General features: G+C 41.4%; 1 protein-coding gene across 1 annotated transcript in view; it reads right to left on the minus strand.

Moving 5' to 3' along the window:
* Positions 1-22,237, minus strand: part of DNAH8 (dynein axonemal heavy chain 8) — a 328,229-nt gene that overhangs the window by 237,751 nt on the left and 68,241 nt on the right. Inside the window, exons 22-26 of the mRNA XM_060021883.1 lie at positions 15,931-16,066; positions 14,960-15,075; positions 12,705-12,811; positions 1,271-1,346; positions 112-307 (exon numbers count right to left, since the gene is read on the minus strand). Coding sequence (XP_059877866.1) covers positions 112-307; positions 1,271-1,346; positions 12,705-12,811; positions 14,960-15,075; positions 15,931-16,066 — 631 coding nt within the window. The remainder of the gene's footprint in view (positions 1-111; positions 308-1,270; positions 1,347-12,704; positions 12,812-14,959; positions 15,076-15,930; positions 16,067-22,237) is intronic.

Raw genomic sequence — 22,237 nt, forward strand, 5'->3', positions numbered from 1 at the left:
AGTGTAAAAATATCTATAGGCTGTCATACCCAGGAAGAATCAGAAAGACCATTTACTAACTGTTATAGTTCTAAGACTCTATTCATCTAAGATTTGTTTTAACATTCTTACTGTCTTCCTTCTTCAACTGCTTTCCTGTGCTCGGATGGGTCCCGTCAGTAGCGGTATGGGAGGGGCTGCTAATGACAGTCTTCATGGGACGGGTCTGCTGTTGCCCCCAGTGAGCCACTCCTCTGCTGACCTCCAGGGTTAATTGGATCATACGGTTAATGGCTTGTTGAATGTCATCCAAACTGGGAACCATTACCTGTGGAAAGAAGAAATAAGTTCCTGGTGCTGCCAACACATACAAATCCATCCCTCTGATTCTCACCACACCTGTTCCCCACTGAGCAGGGAGAGCCTCCGCTGGCCCAGTGGAAGGCTGCTTCGAGGAGAGGGATGGTAGAGGAAGGTAGGCTGCAGACTTTACCGATCTTCAAGCTTTCCTATTCTACCAATTCCTGCAGGCAGAAAGGTCAAACATAGTACTTGTCATCCTTTCCCTGGGAGGGTGGCTGGCTGCAGCCAAACACTGTGGGCAGGTGTTGGATGTCCATGAAGCAGAGTAACTGAAGAAACTATACTGCCAAGATTTTGACCTCAGTTCTTTGAAATGCACCAAATAAGCAAAGAAGCTGTCCTCCAGGAGGCCAGACTGTGTAGATGTGGTGTCAGGTGAGCCATAGATTGTTCCTGCCTGGCCTTAACCCTTGGCTTGTCACAGAATGCACCTCAGTCATCCTGTATGGCTTGGTGTTCCAGATGTCAATAAGCAGCCGGAGGGGTGGTAGAGGAAAGTGCCCTAAGAAGGCACAAGGGACCCATGAATTCAGGGCACAGGCTCTCTCTTTCTTTCTTTGTTTCTATTCTGCCATGGGTTGTCTTACAGTTGGGTGTTCAGTATAGGGATTTGGACTTCTGAGATGGCCTTATTTAGATAATTTAATGTCTGAAGTAAGAAAAACCAAGATGGTTTGTAGGGTACTTGCTAACTGATGGCCCAACAGATACTTAACTCTTACACCAACCTTTAATACACCATGAGCTCTGCAGAAGTTAGTTTTACAACAGATATAAATGATACACTTTGATTTTTGTTAAATACGGAGGTGAAGTCAAAAAGCACAGAGGACCAAGAGATTAAATAAAAGTTCAGTTCTAATGCTATACTTCTTAAATACATTACCAAAATATCACTGTATTAACTTGAATATTTAATAATACTTACCACATTAGGAATCACAAGATGTACTTCAGATTTTAGAAGGGAAATAACATCTTCTGACCGCTTTCGTCCATAAGGGCTGTAATAAGATGGACATTTAGCTTATAAACCTTAACCTAAAATTTCATAAATAGCTTGGTTATGCTACAAGTTTCAATCCTAAAAAAATAAAGACAATTTTCAAAATACTGAATTAATGAAGAGAACGTTATTTACAATGGAACCACAAATTTCATGAACTAGTTCATAAATTAAGAACACTGAATGATTTAATATTCTTTGACGTGAAAAACTTGTCTCCTACCCATTTTCTAGTATTTTAACGTTGCTTTCTCTCAGCAAAGTACCACCTAATAATGTTTACTAAAAGCACTCCTTTTCCCAGCCCCAGAACAGATGCTGAAAATCACCAACAAAAAGCGTATGCCTTCATATACTTTATTTTTGCGTGTGTACAAGATTAAACAGGAGGTTTCTAGTCAAAACCTTCCCAAAACTGCCTTTGTAAACAATATCAGTTATGCTCAGACAGAAGTACAGACACACACACAGACACATGAGTGCAATTAATGAATGAAACATACCAGCACTGCAAATTACTTTGGTGATCTCCCTCTGCCTGATCTCTGTCCCCATCCCAGACAAAATTATAATAAACGTAAACTTTCCACAGCAAGAAACGTTATCATTACTGAAAACTACACCTCCATTCATAACTACAAGCAGACTGGGGGAGAAAAAAATCACAAGAAACAAAGCCCCCACATTCACAGTGGAGACCCAACTTTAGTATTCAGGGTCAATGGTTCCCAGATAAGGAACTCTTTGAACTAAAAGCAAGCAAGCAAAGAAACAACAGAAAAAACCTCTAATTCATAGTCTCACTGTGAAATCAAGATGCAGCAATAAAACAAGTGTAGACTGTGTTTGAAAGGGTACAACCTGAGAACAAGAGTCTCATAAAGTATAATCAAACAGCTGAACTAACAGAAGCGGTGAACAGCCGATCCTTTGGTGACTTATTTGACAAACTAGAGGATTAGCTTAAGGAATTCTCCAAGCTTTCAGATGCAAAATACAAGAGAAGGAAATTACTTAAGGAAAAGGTAAGTGAAATAATAAAGAAAAGATAAGTAATGTTTATCGAACGCTTAGTGTATGACAGGCGCTTTTCCAAGCACTTTCCATGAATCAACACATTTCATGCTCATGTTAACTCTTGATGTGGATCCCATGATTATTATTTCCATTTTGTAGATGAGGAAACCAAGACACAGAGAGTTTAAGTAACTTAACAGTGGGTCACTCAGCTCAGAGACGCTCTACGACCTAGATCCAACGTGGGAACCCTACATAAAATAAATTTAAGCATAGCCCTTCTCAAATCTTAAGAATAGACTTGTTTTTTCACCTTGAAATGATTCTCTGTGTGCCTGATGGGATTAATGGGTGAAAAATGACTTACAGCTAAACACATAATTTGTTAATTTCCAGAATAAAGGGGGAAATCCTGTAAACAGCAAGAAACAGTTTGTTACTTAGAAAAGAAAATCAGATTAGCAGCAAAACCCGCCTCTGAAAATGGAAACAAAAGAAGCCAGTGATTGTGCTTTGTGAGTGGCATTTAGCTACAAAATAACGGTTCTGTCTTGACCTCGTGAATGATAACACCTTTTATCTGGATGTTCTCTGTCTGCATCCCACCTGAGGAAAAAATCAAATTGGGTTTGCATTTCAGTTGAGGCAAGATATATTAATAATATCCTTCATTACTAAAAGAGATCTCTACTGTTTATGCGGATGGAGTGTGCAGGGCTTGCCCAGATGAAGGTTGGCAAGCCAAGTGCCACAAATAAAAATGAAAAAGGAAGCATTAAAAAAAAAAAAAGAAGAAGCCAGTGAAATAGTATCTGTGGAGTGTGAGAGAAAGTGGTTGTGATCCAAGTTGACCTACTAGCCTTCATGGGTGAGGGTAAGAGAAAGACATTTTAGACAAGGGAGGATTCTGCAATACTATACTCATGTATACCTCTTCAAAACTCACATCAGTACTGTTGTAAATTAACATGGCATAGTGAGTTCAGACTTCAAAAATGCCTCTTTGTGCCAAACACATCACAATCACGGATAGACTCTGAAGGACGTGAGAATGCTCGAACACAAGATTAGGATCTCCACAAATCAGGAACGCATCAGAAACACACAACAGCCTGGCCAGGGCTCTGGTCAGGAAATAGGCAGTGAGAGTGGGAGGTTGGCCCCTGTGGACTCTGAGGGACTGAAGTAGTCCGTGTTAGAGGGGACTCATCCAGGCTTGCTACCCGAAGCCAGACATTGAAGTGATGTTCCCCTACTTGTAAAGAGAGACAAAACAACAGCAAGATAAAGTTTGTCAACCTACAGCCTGCAGCTGCAGCTTTTCCAAAAGCTGTGGCCCTGGGGTGAAAGAAGCAAGTCCACAGCATGCCCAAGAAGCCACTAAGCCGGCTCACTTCTGTGCTCCCTGCTTAAACCTGCCATTTCCCAGCATCTCTTCAGGGGATATGTAACTGTGAACAAATAGGACCCAGTTCTGCACTTAAGGTACCAAGAGTCACGTGGAGGCAAAAGTGAAACTCCTAGAAAGGGAGGGAAGGAGAGAGAAACACACAAAAACAAAAAAAAACTTCTCACTCAAGGAGAGTCTACAAACTAAAATCCCAATATGCATGCATAAGTCTAACAGCAAGAAAGAGGACTAAAGATATCAATAATTGAAACAAAAACTCACTCCAGACAAAGTTCAATGTATAGAAGTATGACAAACTCTAAAATAAATATATTGAGAATGTTCAAAGAGATAAATGAAAGCAATCTTCCAAAAAATAATAAATTGCTAAACTAAAAAGGCAGGAATGATACAGTATCTGGAGGATAAGGAAAAAAGTACTAACTGAAATATTTAAGATGCAGCAGATGAGATCGCCTTTAGGCTAGATACAGAGATACTTGCCCATAACATAACCCAGAAAGGCAAAAAGACAAAAATATATGACAGACTAGTTAGGAGACAGGAAAGAGAGACGGAGATGCTGCAACATCTGAGACGGTCACGTGTCCATGGTGCCCAGGACAGTTCTGGTTTAAGTCCATCCTAACACTTCATCTGGACAGTGCTTCTTCACTCAAAAGAGTGTCCTAGATGGAACAATTATGTGACCAACTTACTCAACATTCAACTACAGGAGTTCCATAACAAGAGGATGTCTCAGAAGCAATAACTGAAAAAGGAAATTGCTGATGATTTTCCAGGATTAAGGAACCCTATAAGCCCTCAAACAGAAAGTGTACTCTGAGAACAAAGCATGATTAAATAAAGACAAATCCACACCAGGAAAGGAAGCTACAGAACATCAAGGATAAAATACAATTTTTAGTTAGACTCACTGCAGACTTCTCATCAACAAGAATACAGGTCAGGAAAAAACTGAAGAAATACTTTGAAAGTGCTGAGAGACAAAAAAAAGTTTTTTATCCAGCCAAATCGTTTCAGACTTAAAATGAAGAATAACGGAGTTTACACCTCACACTCCCTGAGAAACCAGGGGTATAAAATAAATACACAAGAACCTGGAGACTTTAATAAAATATACCAGTAAACAAATTATTTTTGAGTGCTCAAAAAAAAGGTAAAAAGTAAAACAGCAAACAACAATGATGGGGAGACCTTCAAGATGGTGGAGGAGTAAGTTGTGGAGATTACCTTCCTCCCCACAAATACATCTACATGTGGAACAACTCCTACAGAACACCTACAGAATGCTGGTAGAAGACCTCAGACTTCCCAAAAGGCAAGAAACTCCCTACGTATCTGGGTAGGGCAAAAAAAAAAAGGAAAAACAGAGACAAAAGAATAGGGACAGGACGTGCACCACTGGGAGGGAGCTGTGAAGGGGGAAAAGTTTCCACACACTAGGAAGCTCCTTCACTGGCAGAGGCGGGGGGTGGCAGGGGGGAAGCTTCAGAGCCACGGAGGACAGTGCAGCAACAGGGGTGCAGAGGGCAAAGCAGAGAGATTCCCACACAGAGGATTGGTGCCAACCAGCACTCACCAGTCCAAGAGGCTTGTCTGCTCACCCGCCGGGGCAAGTCGGGGCTGGGAGCTGAGGCTCGGGCTTCGGAGGTCAGATCCCAGGGAGAGGACTGGGGTTGGCTGTGTGAACACAGCCTGAAGGAGCTAGTGTGCTACAGCTAGCCAGGAGGGAGTCCGTGAAAAAGTCTGGACCTGCCTAAGAGGCAAGAGACCATTGTTTCAGGGTGCACAAGGAAAGGGGATTCAGAGCACCGCCTAAACGAGCTCCAGAGACAGGCTAAAGCCGCGGCTATCAGCGCAGACCCCAGAGACAAGCGTGAAACGCTAACACTGCTGCTGCAGCCACCAAGAATCCTATGTGCAAGCACAGGTCACTACCCACACCTCCCCTCCACTCCCCAGGAGCCTGCACAGACTGCCATTGCCAGGGCCCCTTGATCCAGGGACAACTTCCCCAGGAGAACACATGATGCCTCAGGCTGTTGCAGCATCACGCTGCCCTCTGCCTCCACAAGCTCGCCCCACATTCCCATTATAATTACCATACCCCTCCCTCTCCCCGGCCTGAGTGAGCCAGAGCCCCCTAATCAGCTGCTACTTTAACCCCATCCTGTCTGGTGGGAACAGATGCCAGAGGGTGACCTACATGCAGAGGTGGGGCCAAAACCAAAGCTGAACCCTGGGAGCTGTGAGAACAAAGAAGAGAAAGGGAAATCTCTCCCAGCAGACTCAGGAGCAGCGGATTAAATCCCCACAATCAACGTGATGTACCCTGCGTCTCTGGAATACCTGAACAGACAACGAATCATCACAAAATTGAGGCAGTGGACTTTGGGAGCAACTGTAGACTTGGGGTTTGCTGTCTGTGACTGATTTGTTTCTGACTTTTATGTTTATCTTAGTATAGTTTTTAGTGCTGTTATCATTGGTGGATTTGTTTATTGTTTCTTCACACTCTTCTTTTTTTTTTTTTTTTTTTTTTTTTTGCGGTACGCAGGCCTCTCACTGTTGTGGCCTCTCCCGTTGTGGAGCACAGGCTCCGGACGTGCAGGCTCAGCGTCCATGGCTCACGGGCCCAGCCGCTCCGCGGCATGTGGGATCTTCCCGGACCGGGGCACGAACCCGTGTCCCCTGCATCGGCAGGCGGACTCTCAACCACTGCGTCACCAGGGAAGCCCCACTCTCTTCTTTTTTATTATTATTATTACTTTAAAAATTTCTTATTCTAATTATTTTTTTTATTTATTATGTTTTTTTCTTTCTTTTCTTTCTCCCTTTTCTTCTGAGCCATGTGGCTGAGAGGGTCTTGGTGCTCAGGCCTCGTGTCAGGCCTGAGCTTCTGAGGTGGGAGAGCTGAGTGCAGGACATGGGACCACCAGAGACCTACCAGTTCCATGTAATATCAATTGGCGAGAGCTCTCCCAGAAATCTCTGTCTCAACGCTAAGAACCAGCTCCAGCCAACAGCCAGCAAGCTCCAGTGCTGGACACTCCATGCCAAACAACTAGCAAGACAGGAACAAAACCACATCCATTCACAGAGAGGCTGCCTAAAATCATGCTAAGTTCACAGTCACCCCAAAACACACCACCGGACGTGGCCCTGCCCTCCAGAAAGACAAGATCCAGCCTCATCCACCAGAACACAGGCACCAGTCCCCTCCACCAGGAAGCCTATACAACCCACTGAACCAACCTTACCCGCTGGGGGCAGACACCAAAAACAACAGGAACTATGAACCTGCAGCCAGCAAAAAGAAGACCCCAAACACAGTAAGTTAAACAAAATGAGAAGACAGAGAAATATGCATCAGATGAAGGAGCAAGGTAAAAACCCACCAGACCAAACAAATGAAGAGGAAATAGGCAGTCCACCTGAAAAAGAATTCAGAGTAATGATAGTAAAGATGAACCAAAATCTTGGAAATAGAATGGAGAAAATACAAGAAACGTTTAACAAGGACCTAGAAAAACTAAAGAGCAAAAAAAAAATGATGAACACCACAATAAATGAAATTAAAAATTCTCTAGAAGGAATCAATAGCAGAATAACTGAGGCAGAAGCACGGATAAGAGACCTGGAAGATAAAATAGTGGAAATAACTACTGCAGAGCAGAATAAAGAAACAAGAATGAAAAGAACTGAGGACAGTCTCAGAGACCACTGGGACAACATTAAACACATGAACATTTGAATTACGGGGTCCCAGAAGAAGAGGAGAAAAAGAAAGGGTCTGAGGAAATATTTGAAGAGATTACAGTTGAAAACTTCCCTAACATGGGAAAGGAAATAGTCAATCAAGTCCAGGAAGCGCAGAGAGTCCCATACAGGATAAATCCAAGGGGAAACACACCAAGACACATATTAATCAAACTATCAAAAATTAAGTACAAAGAAAAAATATGAAAAGCAGCAAGGGAACAGCAACAAATAACATACAAAAGGATCCCCATAAGGTTTCTTCTTTCAGCAGAAATTCTGCAGGCCAAAAGGGAGTGGCTTTAAAGTGATGAAAGGGAAAAACCTACAACCAAGATTACTCTACCCAGCAAGGATCTCATTCAGATTCAAAGGAGAAATTAAAATCTATACAGACAAGCAAAAGTTAAGAGAATTCAGCACCACCAAACCAGCTTTTCAACAAATGCTAAAGGAACTTCCCTAGGCAGGAAACACAAGAGAAGGAAAAGACCTACAATAACAAACCCAAAACAATTAAGAAAATGGTAATAGGAACAGACATATCGATAATTACCTTAAATGTAAATGGATTAAATGATCCAACCAAAAGAATGGACTATCTGAATGGATACAAAAATAAGACCTGTATATATGCTGTCTACAAGAGACCCACTTCAGACGTAGGGACAAATACAGACTGAAAGTGAGGGGATGGAAAAAGATATTCCATGCAAATGGAAATCAAAAGAAAGCTGGAGTAGCAATTCTCATATCAGACAAAATAGACTTTAAAATAAAGACTATTACAAGAGACAAAGAAGGACACTACATAATGATCAAGGGATCAATCCAAGAAGAAGATATAACAATTGTAAATATTTATGCACCCAACATAGGAGCACCTCAATACATAATGCAAATGCTAAGAGCCATAAAAGGGGAAATCGACAGTGACACAATCATAGTAGGGGACTTTAACACCCCACTTTCACCAAAGGACAGATCATCCAAAATGAAAATAAATAAAGAAACACAAGCTTTAAATGGCACATTAATCTTGAGAAAGAAAAACAGAGCTGGAGGCATCTGGCTCCCTGACTTCAGACTATACTACAAAGCTACAGTAATCAAGACAGTATGGTGCTGGCACAAAAACAGAAATATAGATCAATGGAACAGGATAAATAGCCCAGAGATAAACCCACGCACATATGGTCACCTTATCTTTGATAAAGGAGGCAAGAATATACAGTGACGAAAAGACAGCCTCTTCAGTAAGTGGTGCTGGGAAAACTGGACAGCTCATGTAAAAGAATGAAATTAGAACACTTCCTAACACCATACACAAAAATAAACTCAAAATGGATTAAAGACCTAAATGTAAGGGCTGACACTATAAAGCTCTTAGGAGGAAAACATAGGAAGAACACTCTTTGACATAAATCACAGCAAGATCCTTTTTGACCCATCTGCTAGAGAAATGGAAATAAAAACAAAAATAAGCAAATGGGACCTAATGAAACTTACAAAGGAAAGGAAACCATAAACAAGACGAAAAGACAACCCTCAGAATGGGAGAAAATATTTGCTAATGAAGCAACTGACAAAGGATTAATCTCCAAAATATACAAGCAGCTCATGCAGCCCAGTATCAAAAAAACAAACAACCCAATCGGCAGAAGACCTAAATAGACATTTCTCCAAAGAAGATATACAGATTGCCAACAAACACATGAAAGGATGCTCAACATCACTAATCATTAGAGAAATGCAAATCAAAACTACAATGAGGTATCACCTCACACCGGTCAGAATGGCCATCATCAAAAAATCTACAAACAGGGCTTCCCTGGTGGCACAGTGGTTGAGAGTCCGCCTGCCGTTGCAGGGGACATGGGTTCGTGCCCCGGTCCGGGAAGATCCCACATGCTGCGGAGCGGCTGGGCCCGTGAGCCATGGCCGCTGAGCCTGAGCGTCTGGAGCCTGTGCTCCGCAACAGGAGAGGCCACAACAGTGAGAGGCCCGCATACCGAAAAAAAAAAAAATCTACAAACAATAAATGCTGGAGAGGGTGTGGAGAAAAGGGAACTCTCTTGCTCTGTTGGTGGGAATGTAAATTGATACAGTCACTATGGAGAACAGTATGAGCTTACTTAAAAAGCTAAAAATAGAACTACCATATGACCCAGCAATCCCACTACTGGGCATATACACTGAGAAAACCATAATTCAAAAAGAGTCATGTACCACAATGTTCATTGCAGTACTGTTTACAATAGCCAGGAAATGGAAGCAACCTAAGTGTCCATCGACAGATGAATGGATAAAGAAGATGTGGCACATATATACAATGGAATATTACTCAGCCATAAAAAGAAATGAAATTGAGTTATTTGTAGTGAGGTGGATGGACATAGAGTCTGTCATACAGAGTGAAGTAAGTCAGAAAGAGAAAAACAAATACCATATTCTAACACATATATATGGAATCTAAAAAAAAAAAAAAAACTTCTGATGAACCTAGGGGCAGGACAGGAATAAAGATGCAGACATAGAGAATGGACTTGAGGACACAGGAAGGGAGAAGAGTAAGCTGGGATGAAGTGAGAGAGTAGCATGGACATATATACACTGCCAAATGTAAAATAGATAGCTAGTGGGAAGCAGCTGCATAGCACAGGGAGATCAGCTCAGTGCTTTGTGACCACCTAGAAGGGTGGGATAGGGAGGGTGGGAGGAAGACGCAAGAGGGAGGGTATATGGGGATATATGTATACATATAACTGATTCACTTTGTGATACAGCAGAAAGTAACACAACATTGTAAAGCAATTATACTCCAATAAAGATGTTAAAATAAATAAATAAATAAAAGAAGGAGAAAGTAGATAGACTTCATGCCAAGGCCCTTGTAGTTAGAAATGAGAAAATTGAAAAAACTATACACAGTACTTTTTTAAAAATATAGCTAAATATATGTATTCTAAATTTGAAGGTAACTACTGAAAGAACTTAAGTATAGGAAAGAGAATAAAAGGGAAAAATTATCCATTCCAAAGGGAACAGATAATAAATGAACCAGACAAAGGATAGTAAGAAACCACAAAATAAAATGTCATAAATTAAGTGTAACTATATTAAAAAATCACAAAAATGTAAGCAGATTAAACTCTTTAAAAGGCAGAAATAATCAGATTAAATAAAAATATCAGGTATAAGACTCATAGACATAGGGAACAGACTTGTGGTTGCCAAGGGTGAGGGAGGGAGGGAGAGGGATGGACTGGGAGTTTGGGGTTGGTAGATGCAAACTACTACATTTAGAATGGATAAACAACAGGTCCTAATGTATAGCACAGAGAACTATACTCAACATCCTGTGATAAACCATAATAGAAAAGAACATAAAAGAAGAATGTATCTATATATATGTGTATAACTGAGTCACTTTGCTGTACAGCAGAGACTGGCACAACATTGTAAATCAACTCTATGTCAATATTAAAATATATCAGGTATATTATGCTTTTAAAAGGTAAAACAAAAAAGCTTCACAGAAAAAATTAAATGAAGGGATAGAAAAGGTATACCAAAAAATCTGGGAAAGTAAAATTAATGACAGACTAAAAATAATTTGAGAAATCAAGATTAATATGGATAAAGAGGCTCATCAAATAAAAATAAAATAAACAGTGTTCTAGGCAGACTTAACTATATGACATCACATGCACCTAACAACACAGCCTTAAAAGATATAAAACAACGACTGAAACAGAAGGAAAATTTGACAACTTCACTATCACATTGGGAGATTTTAATAGTGCAAGTAAATTAAAATTCAGCAATGAATAACCAAGGAATAAACCTAACAAAAATGTAGAAGACTTTTACACAGGGAATTACAAAACTTCATTGAGAAGTAATAAAAAAGACAAATAAATGGAGAGATAATCCATGACTCTGAATGGAAGACTCAATATTGTAAGGATGCTAATTCTCTCCAAATCTACCTATAGATTCAGTGTAATTTAAATAACCATTCCAAAAGAAAAATTAATTTTCTTTTAACTAATTAACCATATGGGAAAAAATATACTGGTCTCCTACCTCACACTAAACACAAAATAAATACCATGTGGATTAAACCCCTAACTGCAAAAGATAAAACTTTAAAACTTTTAGAAGATATTATGAAGTACAGAAAGATTTCTTTTAAAAGACATAAAAATCACAAACTACTAAGGAAAAGACTGATAGATTTGAATATTTTTAAACTCAGCAAAGAATATCATAAATAGGAGTTTAAAAGTATCATCAACAAAATAATATATTGAGACCACCCATGAATAAATCCAATCCAATAGAAAAACAGGCAGAAGGAAGGAAGAAACAAGGGAGGGAAAGAGGAGGAGGGAGGGAGGGAGGAAGAGAGGGGGAAAGAAAGGGAAGGGAAGGAAGGGAAGGGAAGGGAAGGCAAATTGTTAAAAAGAGAAAGCACAAATGGCTCATAAACATGAAAATATGTTTAATCTCATCAGTAACCAGGAAAATGATTTAAATGATTTAAATCCCAGTGAGACGCCATTTCACACCCTATATGCTGGCAACAATTTTTTAATTGAATGACACCAACTGTGTGCAAGGATGAGGATCCATAGGCACTCTCATGCTAGGCACTGCCTGGTAAATTGAGGCATGCACACAGCCCAGGGCCCAGCCATTCCACTCTGAGCAGGTGCAGCAGGAGACAGGCACAAGAATGTTCACAATAGCCCAAACTGGAAACAACCCAATCTATCAGCATAGATGCATCTCAAAAGCAATACTGAACACAGTTCAAATACAGGCAAATTAAATGATACAAACATGGGGTAAACTGTCAGGCAAACCAAGACAATGATAAACATCAAGTTCAGGATAGTGGTTACCTTTGGGTGAGCAGAGGAAGGACCAGTAAGGGTACTGGTAGTGTTCAGTGTTCTTTGTCTTGGCCTGGGTGCTAGGAACATGGCTGTTCATTTATCAGTGTTCTTGCAGTATTACACGCTTGTTTTCATACAGTCTTTTCATAAATGCCGTGTTTTAAATTTTACAATTATTAAAATTAATTAATAAAAATAAAAAGTGCTTTAGTGTTATGTTGTGATAGTTTTACCAGACATATTTAGCATATTTTCAACTTGCCTGGCAACAAATATTCTTCTTTTCATTGTGTCCAAAGATAACCGTGTAGCTTTTTGAAGACTGTCTAGTAATTGATGAGAGAAAAAAGCGTAGACCTCTTTACATTCCTGTAATGAGAAATCATATTAAATTTGGTACAAAAAATAAAAACTCTAACACCTCCAAAGCAATAATACAATATTAGAAGTGACATGCGAAAGATGAAAAATAATAAACTATACAATTTCAATTATATTGTAGAAATAAATTCAATCCTAAATTACTTGTTTTTTTAAACAAGTAAGAATACGTGAAAGGTGTGCTTTCATAAACACCCTAGCAAATTATAAGGCATTACTCAAAAGCCAAAATTCAAAAACAGCTAATTGAAAATAATCCTGGTTTGCTCAATATTCAATAATTCACTCAACAAAACTGAAGCACTTAAGTGTGGTGCACTTTTCAATGCTTAGAGGTATGGGCACAAGAGGATATGTAGTCTCCAACCTCAAAAATCTCAGCTTGGTGGATAAACATATTTTAAAATGTATGATACCAAAATACATAGGATGAAACTTCCACCGTCCTGGCACCATGGTTTGTCCCTCTCTGCAAGCCCTTCTTTCCCACCAGAGAAGAAGTAGCCACATTTATTGGTCAGAGCACAGAATAAATATTGAGCCTGGGCAGGAATCTGGGCACTACGTCTTGCTTGCACAGTGATTCACACATCCGGAGCCAGGCTCTGGCCACACTGTTCCTCTCCACCCTACACCCTGACCCTCTGAGTCTGGGTGGGCCAGTCAGGTTGAGTTGAGTCAGAAGGGAGGCTTATCAGGTGTGAACAAAGAGGAATATGATTGGGTTGGTCAACTACCAGGCTAAAGAGCAGGCATGACATAATCAGATGTTTACGTTAGACCACTGTGGAAGCGATGTGGAAGGTGGATTTGAGAGGCAGAGGCTGTTTAGGAGATGTCTGCACTGATGCAGCTCTAAGTGATCTCCCATCTTGAGAGGCTCTGATGGTACTCAGTCTTGCTCTAAGGACCCCAGCCAGTGTCAAAGGGAATGCAGCTGGAAGCGAAGAACTCTCCTGCTGACCCCCACCAACTGATAGTGGCTGCCTGGTGCATGGTATTGAGAAGCAATCTACAGCTAAAATCTAGACTCAGGGGAAAGTGTTTCCCGATCAATTAGTGATAGCATCCTTGAGTCAGAAGGTGAAAGTGAAACAAACGTGTGCTGTTTATTTCCAAGACTGTGTTAGGGTAGGGGTTAGAGAGTGTAAAAGAATGTAAAATGGAGAAAGAATGAAAAGATGAGTACGGGGCTTCCCTGGTGGCGCAGTGGTTGAGAGTCTGCCTGCCGATGCAGGGGACACGGGTTCGAGCCCTGGTCTGGGAGGATCCCACATGCCGCGGAGCAACTGGGCCTGTGAGCCACAACTACTGAGCCTGCGCATCTGGAGCCTGTGCTCCGCAACGAGAGGCTGTGATAGTGAGAGGACCGTGCACCGCGATGAAGAGTGGCCCCCGCTCGCTGCAACTGGAGAAAGCCCTCGCACAGAAACTAAGACCAACACAGCCAAAAATAAATTAAAAATTAAAAAAAAAAAAAAAAAAGATGAGTACGGAGGATTAAAAGAAAACTGACGGAAGCAGGAGAAAGCACGAATTGGTACAAATGTGAGAGTGGCATTTAGAGTTGATGCACAACCAGAAGGCCTAAGAAGGATGAAGAATCCCCATGTCTCCTCCTCAACTTTCATTCTCAACACAGCTCAGCATAATGTGAGAATCTGCCCACCTGGGGTTTCTCCTGCGGGAGAATCCACAGTGTTAATAAAAAATGCAGATCCCTGGACCCCAAGAGAATCAAAACCCGGTCTTGCAATACAGGTAATTCTATCAAAAACAATAACTGATAACAAAGTTCTCCACTTTGAGTCAAATGGATTGGCACTACAATCCCAGATGTGACATTTACTACATAAGAAAACACAGTCAGTCACAATAGGGGAGACAACTATATAAACTGTAATTGATAGAATAGCATTAAAAGTTGACAGTGCTGGGGAAAACTGTAAGGATTGCTGTGTCTTGTCAGATGCTACAGTGTAGAACTGAAAATTATATTTTCTGGATTTTGTTATAAATCCACACAGACTGCTTGCAGAACTGCCTGGAAAAAAAAAAACCCACCATTTGGGGTTATCTACAATCCTATAAGTCATAATTCTGTGAAATTGCATAAGGTTGCTTTACAATAAATACCTTTTTAAATTCATCTTCTTTATGATTAACATCAACCTCAGGCACAATATTAGTCTCATAATCAACACTTTCACCCTCTTCTGTTTCACTTCCAAAAACAACATGTTTTCTCTGTTCTATAGATAAAAGATAAAACAAAAATATAACAGTTAATACTTGGCATTTGGTTTATTCTATGCAACCAAACCTTCTTAGGAAGGTCCTTCTTAAAAGAATTCTTAATTTAAAAACTAAAAATTTGTTGCTGGGAGAAATCACCCTTGAATTCAATTTAAATCACCCATCTCAACAGAATTAACATTCTATTAAGAAATACACTCTTTAAATATACTGTACTCTGTATTAGTATCTAGAATTAAGAAACATTTAAAGAGGGGTTATTTTACAGGCTCTCTTTCTAAAATACCTGTTTACCTTTTGGGTTTGCCATCTTAAGCTGACATGTTCGTGTTTTTGATACTTCTGATGAAAACTACTTAAACTAAGTGGAAAACCTCTCAGAGAAAGAAGAGATGCGGCGAATACTTGTTTAAGCTGGAGTTTCTCAACCTCAGCGCTACTGACAGGCTTTGTTGTTGCAGCTGTCCTATGCCATAGAGGATATTCAGCAGCGTCCCTGGCCTCTACTCACTAGATGCCATCCCCACTCAGTGTGACAGCCAGCATAGTGGAATGCTGTACCAAAAAAAAAAAGTTAACATAGCAGGCCAGAGACTGCTATCCATGGAAGGGCCTGCTTGCAAGGTTGGTCCCCAGTAAGTATCTATGAACTTGGATTTCAGAGGGGTGCCCACCATTCCCTCATTCATAAAAAGGGCTCACTGTGCCTAAACTGCAAACGGTGTGGTTTATGCTGAACATCTGCTCTCCTTCTGGGAGTCTGGAATTTTGGTGCCTGCTGGGCACAAGGTGCCTACTTGAGAACGTATCTGTAACACTTGTGATTCAAACATTGTAACCAGCCACATTACCTGGTAACTGTTTTGCTGTTTTCCCACTGTATTTAACTTCATAAATAGTCTCAAATATTGATATAAGTTCTTTGACAGCTTCTTCCACGTGCTTACTTTTGTGGTTTAGAACCTCAGCCCATTCTTTTGTGTATGTCTATTAAGTAAAGAAATGACTATTAATTTCCAGATACTTAAAACTACTGTGAAATTTATTAATACGACTTCAACTTATCAAACTCTAATGCCATTTGAAAATATCTAGAGATAGTGGCCAATAGCATAATGTTTCAGACCCCAAAGTGTCAATGGCTAAAAGCAGCTTGAGACAGCTGCTAAGTCTCAAGCAAAGAAAAGGAGAAAGAAGAAAAATTCAAAGTTTTTTTTTTTTTTTTTGGCCGCACCACGTGGCATGCGGGATCTTAGCTCCCCGACCAGGGGTCAAACCTGCGCCCCTGTAGTGGAAGCGTGGAGTTTTAACCACTGGACTGCCAGGGAAGTTGCAAATTCAAAGTTTTTGACCTTACCTGACTCATTCACACACAGAGATCTACAGTCCTTTTCATATGGGCAAAAAGAAAGAAGCCTGAAGGCCTAGGAGATGAAGATGTCAAAGTCGAAAATGAGAAATGGTTTTTAAAAAGGACAATCCAGGGACTTCCCTGGTGGCACAGTGGTTAAGAATCCACCTGCCAATGCAGGGGACACGGGTTCGAGCCCTGGTCCGGGAAGATCCCACATGCCACGGAATAACGAAGCCTGTGCGCCACAACTACTGAGCCTGCGCTCTAGAGCCCGTGAGCCACAACTACTGAGCCTGCGTGCCACAACTACCGAAGCCTGCGCACCTAGAGCCCATGCTCTGACACAAGAGAAGCCACCACAATGAGAAACCTGTGCACCAAAACAAAGAGTAGCCCCCACTCGCCACAACTAGAGAAAGCCCCAACGCAGCTAAATAAATAATTAAATAAACTTATTAAAAAAAAAAAAAGAAAAGAAAAAGAATGAAAAGGACAATCCAAAGTGTTGTTTTGAGATTCAAATGTGATAAGGTTTTTAAATGAGCATGATGTTGTATGCCAGGCATCAAATTAAGAGCTTTATGTGTATGAACTCATTTAACTAAATGACAACCTCCTGGGATAGGTAATATTACTGTACCCATTTCACAGATGAGAAAACTGACTCTCAGAAAGAATTAAGAATTTGCCCAAGGTCACACAGTAGGTGGTAAGAATAGGGGTTTGAAACCAGCTTTGTGTGATTTTAAAAGCCTGTGCTTTTTGCCTTTTGAACTTTTCTAATAGTCAGCAAAGGCTTTAAGAAGAAGTAGAGAACTAAATTCAGAAAAGAAAACTGGATTATAAAATTATAATCCAGTTTATAAAATTATAAAATTTAACATACAATGTCCATGCGTCTTAGGAAAGAGAAAAGTAAATGGTAGCAGCCAACTTGGGCCTTCAAAATCACCTCTGCAAAGGAACCCGAGCCTATCTATGCAACCTCTCCCCAGATAAGTCTTGGGAGATCCCATATTCCCTCCGTACTGCCTTCATGTGTTCCTTTCTTGGCTACTAGATTGAGAGAGACTTGCAAGTTTGTCCCCCCGATTTACACCACCTCATCTGCATCTGAACCCACCTTCATCTTTTCTCAGTCTCAGGGGAAACGGTGTTCCTCCTCCCACCTGAAGACACTCTCTGATCCTCCCCACCCCCACGAACTCTTCAGATTTTGCTCCATCATTCGCTCATTCCACCCTTTCTAATTTATTTAGAAATATTTCTAATTAATTTATTTCTAATTTAACACAGTGTTAAACTTTGGAATGACAATGGTGGTTGAGAGCCACTTCAGTCTAGCAAGGAAAACAAGTGTTAAGCAACTGGACACTCACAGCTGATCATGGAAGATTGGACACACGTGTTTATTTACACACCCCCTCCACTTGCTTTGAAATCCCTAAGAAAGAAACCAGACTACTAGTCAAACATGACAGATTAAACACATATGTTTATCTTGGTACTCCCATGATATCTCTGGAAACCTAGACAAAATAACATAAAGTCAGCTCTTATGTTAAAAGAACAGGGTCACAGGAATAAGTGGGAAGATGCCACATAAATTCTTCTGTATGTTTCCAATACTATATAATAATAAAGTTAATGGAATTTGATAATTGGTGCTAGAACCACTGAATATCCACTTGCAAAATAATGAAAGTAGATCCTTGGACCGTACACAAAAACTAACTTAAAATGAAGCATAGATCTAAATGTAAGGGCGAGGGACTTCCCTGGTGGCGCAGTGGTTAAGATTCTGCCTGCCAATGCAGGGGACACGGGTTCGATCCCTGGTCCAGGAAGATCCCACATGCCGCAGAGCAACTAAGCCCTTGTTCCACAGCTACTGAGCCTGTGCTCTAGAGTCTGCGAGCCGCAACTCCTGAAGTTCATGCACCTATAGCCTGTGCTCCACAACAGGAGAACTCACTACAATGAGAAGCCCGCGCACCGCAACGAAGAGTAGCCCCCACTCGCCACAACTAGAGAAAGCCTGGGCGCAGCAATGAAGACCCAAAGCAGCCAAAAATAAATAAATAATTTTTTAAAGTAAATAAATGTAAGGGCAAAAACTATAAAACTCTTTAAAAAAACATAAGCATGGATCTTCATGATCTTGGATTAGGCAAATTTTTCTTAGATATGACACCAAAGCAAAGCAACAGCAAAAAAATATATAGATGAATTGGACATCACCAAAATATAAAACTTTGGGCCTTCAAAGGACACCATCAAGAAAGTGAAAAGACAACCCACAGACTGGGAGAAAAATTTTGCAATCTGATACGGGACTAGTATCTAGAACATATAAAGAACTATCACAACTAAAACATAAAAAGACAGATCATCCAATTTTAAAATGAGCAAAGGATTTGAATAGACATTACTAAAAGAAGGCACATAACAGGTTAATAAGCACATGAAAAAGTGTTCGACATCACTAGCAATTAGTGAAATACAAACTTAAGCCACAATGAGATACCACTTTACTCCATTAGGAAGGCTATAATCAAAACTACAAATAGGGCTTCCCTGGTGGCGCAGTGGTTGAGAGTCTGCCTGCCGATGCAGGGGACACGGGTTCATGCCCCGGTCTGGGAAGATCCCACATGCCACAGAGCAGCTGGGCCTGTGAGCCATGGCCGCTGAGCCTGCGCATCTGGAGCCTGTGCTCTGCAACGGGAGAGGCCACAGCAGTGAGAGGCCCGCGTACCGCAAAAAAAAACCAAAACCCACTAATAATAAGTGTTGGCAAGGATGCAGAGAACTTGGAACCCTCATACACTGCTGGTGGGAATGTAAAACAATGCAGCTACTTTGGAGAAGTCTGCCAGTTCTTCAAAGGGTTAAACTTGGAGTTAACATATGACCCAACAATTCCACTCCTAAATATACACCCAAGAGAAATGAAAACGTGTCCTTGCAAAACTTGTACATTTATGTTCACAGCAGCATTATTCATAATGGCCAAAAAGTGGAAACAACCTATATGTCCATCAACTGATGAATGGATAACTAAAACGTGGTCCATCCATACAATGCACTATTATTCAGCAGTAAAAAGAAATGTAGTACGGATACATGGGACAATATGAATGAACTTTGAAGACACTGTGCTAAGTGACAGAAGCGCCAGTCACAAAATACCACATGCTATATGATTCCCTTTGTATGAAATGCCTACAATAAGCAAATCTGTAGAGGCAGAAAGTAGAATAGTGGCTGCCCAGGGCGAGGAGGGTTGAGAGGAAATTGGTAATGACTGCTAATGAGTATGGTATTTCTTTGGGGGTGATGAACAGTTCTAAAACTGACTGTGGTGATAGCTGCACAAGTCTGTGAGTATACTAAAACCACTGAACTGTACACTTTAAATGGGTGAATTATATGGTATGTGAATTATATCTCAATAAAGTTGTCAAAAATAATAGCTAGTACCAGAAATAATTTGAAGCAGGAACTGGGGGGAAAATGGAGCGGGGAAATGAGAGATGGGAAAGTGAAAGCAGCATGTGTGAGCATTTGGAGAAGTTTAGTTGTGAATAAGAAATGAAGAAGATATGCAAATGTTTTTGTTTGTTGGCGAGGAAAAGGGGAGAGTATATTAGACTACTGGTGGGAGGGGTCCCGTAGAGAGGACAAAGCTGAAGACCTAGAAGAGGAAGAAAGACTGGTGGAGTAAGGTTGCCAAGAAGGCAAAAAGGCATGGAATCTACAGCCTGTGTGTGGATTTTGAAAAGAGGTGGGAACTCAATTTTGAAAAGAGGTGCCAACTCAATTTTGAAAAGAGGTGGGAACTTTCTCCATGGAACCAGAAGGAAAGAACAGTTGGATGCAGAAGCAGTCAGCAATGTACCAAGAGCTCTGGCTGTGCAAACTATTTACATGACTTTAATTCAGAAAACTATAAATAATCCCTGCAACTCTGTCAAGGCCATCTTGCCAGGCACTCCAGGTGCTGGTTATTCTCCGTTTGCCCCCTGCAACCCATTCTCAGCTCTTCTCTGCCCTGCTCTGTGCAGAGGGAAGCTGCCTCCTGGGGCTCCCTTATTCTCTGACTTGCAGTTGGGCTTGACCCAACGGGAAGCACTAGCAGAAGATAAGAGAGCTGCAGGGCGGGTAACTCTCACCCCCTCCTTGGTAGAAGACGGTAGGGCTGCATCTCTGGTAGAGGCTGTGTCTCTTCACAAACTCAGCTCCTACGCGATGAGCCCTCCCATATAGTTCCCACTTTTACTGGATTCTGAAAGCACTGTTTCCTTCTTTGGTACCTTCAGCCCCAGCAGTGCTGATGACTCTCTCCCTTGCAACTCCTGAGGTGTTTCACCTTGCTGGGATCTTCACTGGCACTGTCCCATACACAATATTCCCAGCTCCATCCTAGTACCTGAACCCTGATCAAAGAACTCACATTTGGGGCTTCCCTGGTGGCACAGTGGTTGGGAGTCCGCCTGCCGATGCAGGGGACACGGGTTTGTGCCCCGGTCTGGGAAGATCCCACATGCCGCGGAGCGGCTGGGCCCGTGAGCCATGGCCGCTGAGCCTGCGCGTCTGGAGCCTGCGCTCCGCAACGGGAGAGGCCACAGCAGTGAGAGGCCCGCATACCGCAAAAAAAAAAAAAAAAAAAAAGAACTCACATTTGGTCCTTGGTGAATTAGATCATCCCAGATAACCATGACAACTCACACTGCCATAAAAGCCAGGAGTAAGAAACTTAGATGTACACATTCCACTGCAAAGAAATTTCCTGTCTCAGTTGGTGACCCAGTGGCCCAGCCATCCTCTTTTGTTTAACAAGTGGCAAAATAATGCCATGGCACAATAGACTGCACAAACTGCCTCTATATGGTGTCACTACCAGCTGGGGCCACACAAAGTAAAGCATCTCTTCTTGGGAAGACTAACTAGTCACTGAAGATTAATAAGACCATTCTTACAAGTCAGTGGAGAACAGACTGCAACGCCGAGGAGTGGGCCGGGGATGGACCAGAAGGCAGCCAAACTGATTTTATGGGTGGGGAGGGGGGTGTTCCTATTTTTAAAAATTGAGATATAATTCATATAACACAGATATACCCTTGTCAAGTGGACAATTCATTGGTTTTTAGTATCTTCACAGAGCTGGGCAACCATCACTGCTATCTAATTCCAGAACATTTTCATCACCCCAAAAGAATCCCCATTCCCATTAGTCAGGCCTCACTCCCCCATCTCCACCGCCCTGGCAACCACTCATCTACTTTCTGTCTCCATGGAGCCAGGGTGAATTTGCTGATAGAAGTTTTAATACCCTTTCATGTATTTCCTGGTGTTTTCCTATCATAACTTGGATCATAATATTTCCCTGAATTTTCTATTCCATTTGTCTATCTACCAATATACAGGTATGTTAATCAGGGTCCAATAAGGAAAACAGATGCCACACCAGCTATTTTAACAGACAGAACGAGAAAATTTAATATAAAAAATTGGTTAGGGCTTCCCTGGTGGCACAGTGGTTAAGAATCCGCCTGCCAATGCAGGGGACACGGGTTTGAGCCCTGGTCTGGGAAGATCCCACATGCCGCGGAGCAACTAAGCCCGTGAGCCACAACTACTGAGCCTGCGCTTCTGGAGCCTGTGCTCCGCAACGAGAGAGGCCGCGATAGTGAGAGGCCCGCGCACCGTGATGAAGAGTGGCCCCGGCTCGCCGCAACTGGAGAAAGCCCTTGCACAGAAACGAAGACCCAACGCAGCCAAAAATAAATAAATATCTTTAA

The sequence above is a fragment of the Delphinus delphis genome, chromosome 10 (assembly GCF_949987515.2).
Source record: "Delphinus delphis chromosome 10, mDelDel1.2, whole genome shotgun sequence".
Lineage (NCBI taxonomy): Eukaryota > Metazoa > Chordata > Mammalia > Artiodactyla > Delphinidae > Delphinus > Delphinus delphis.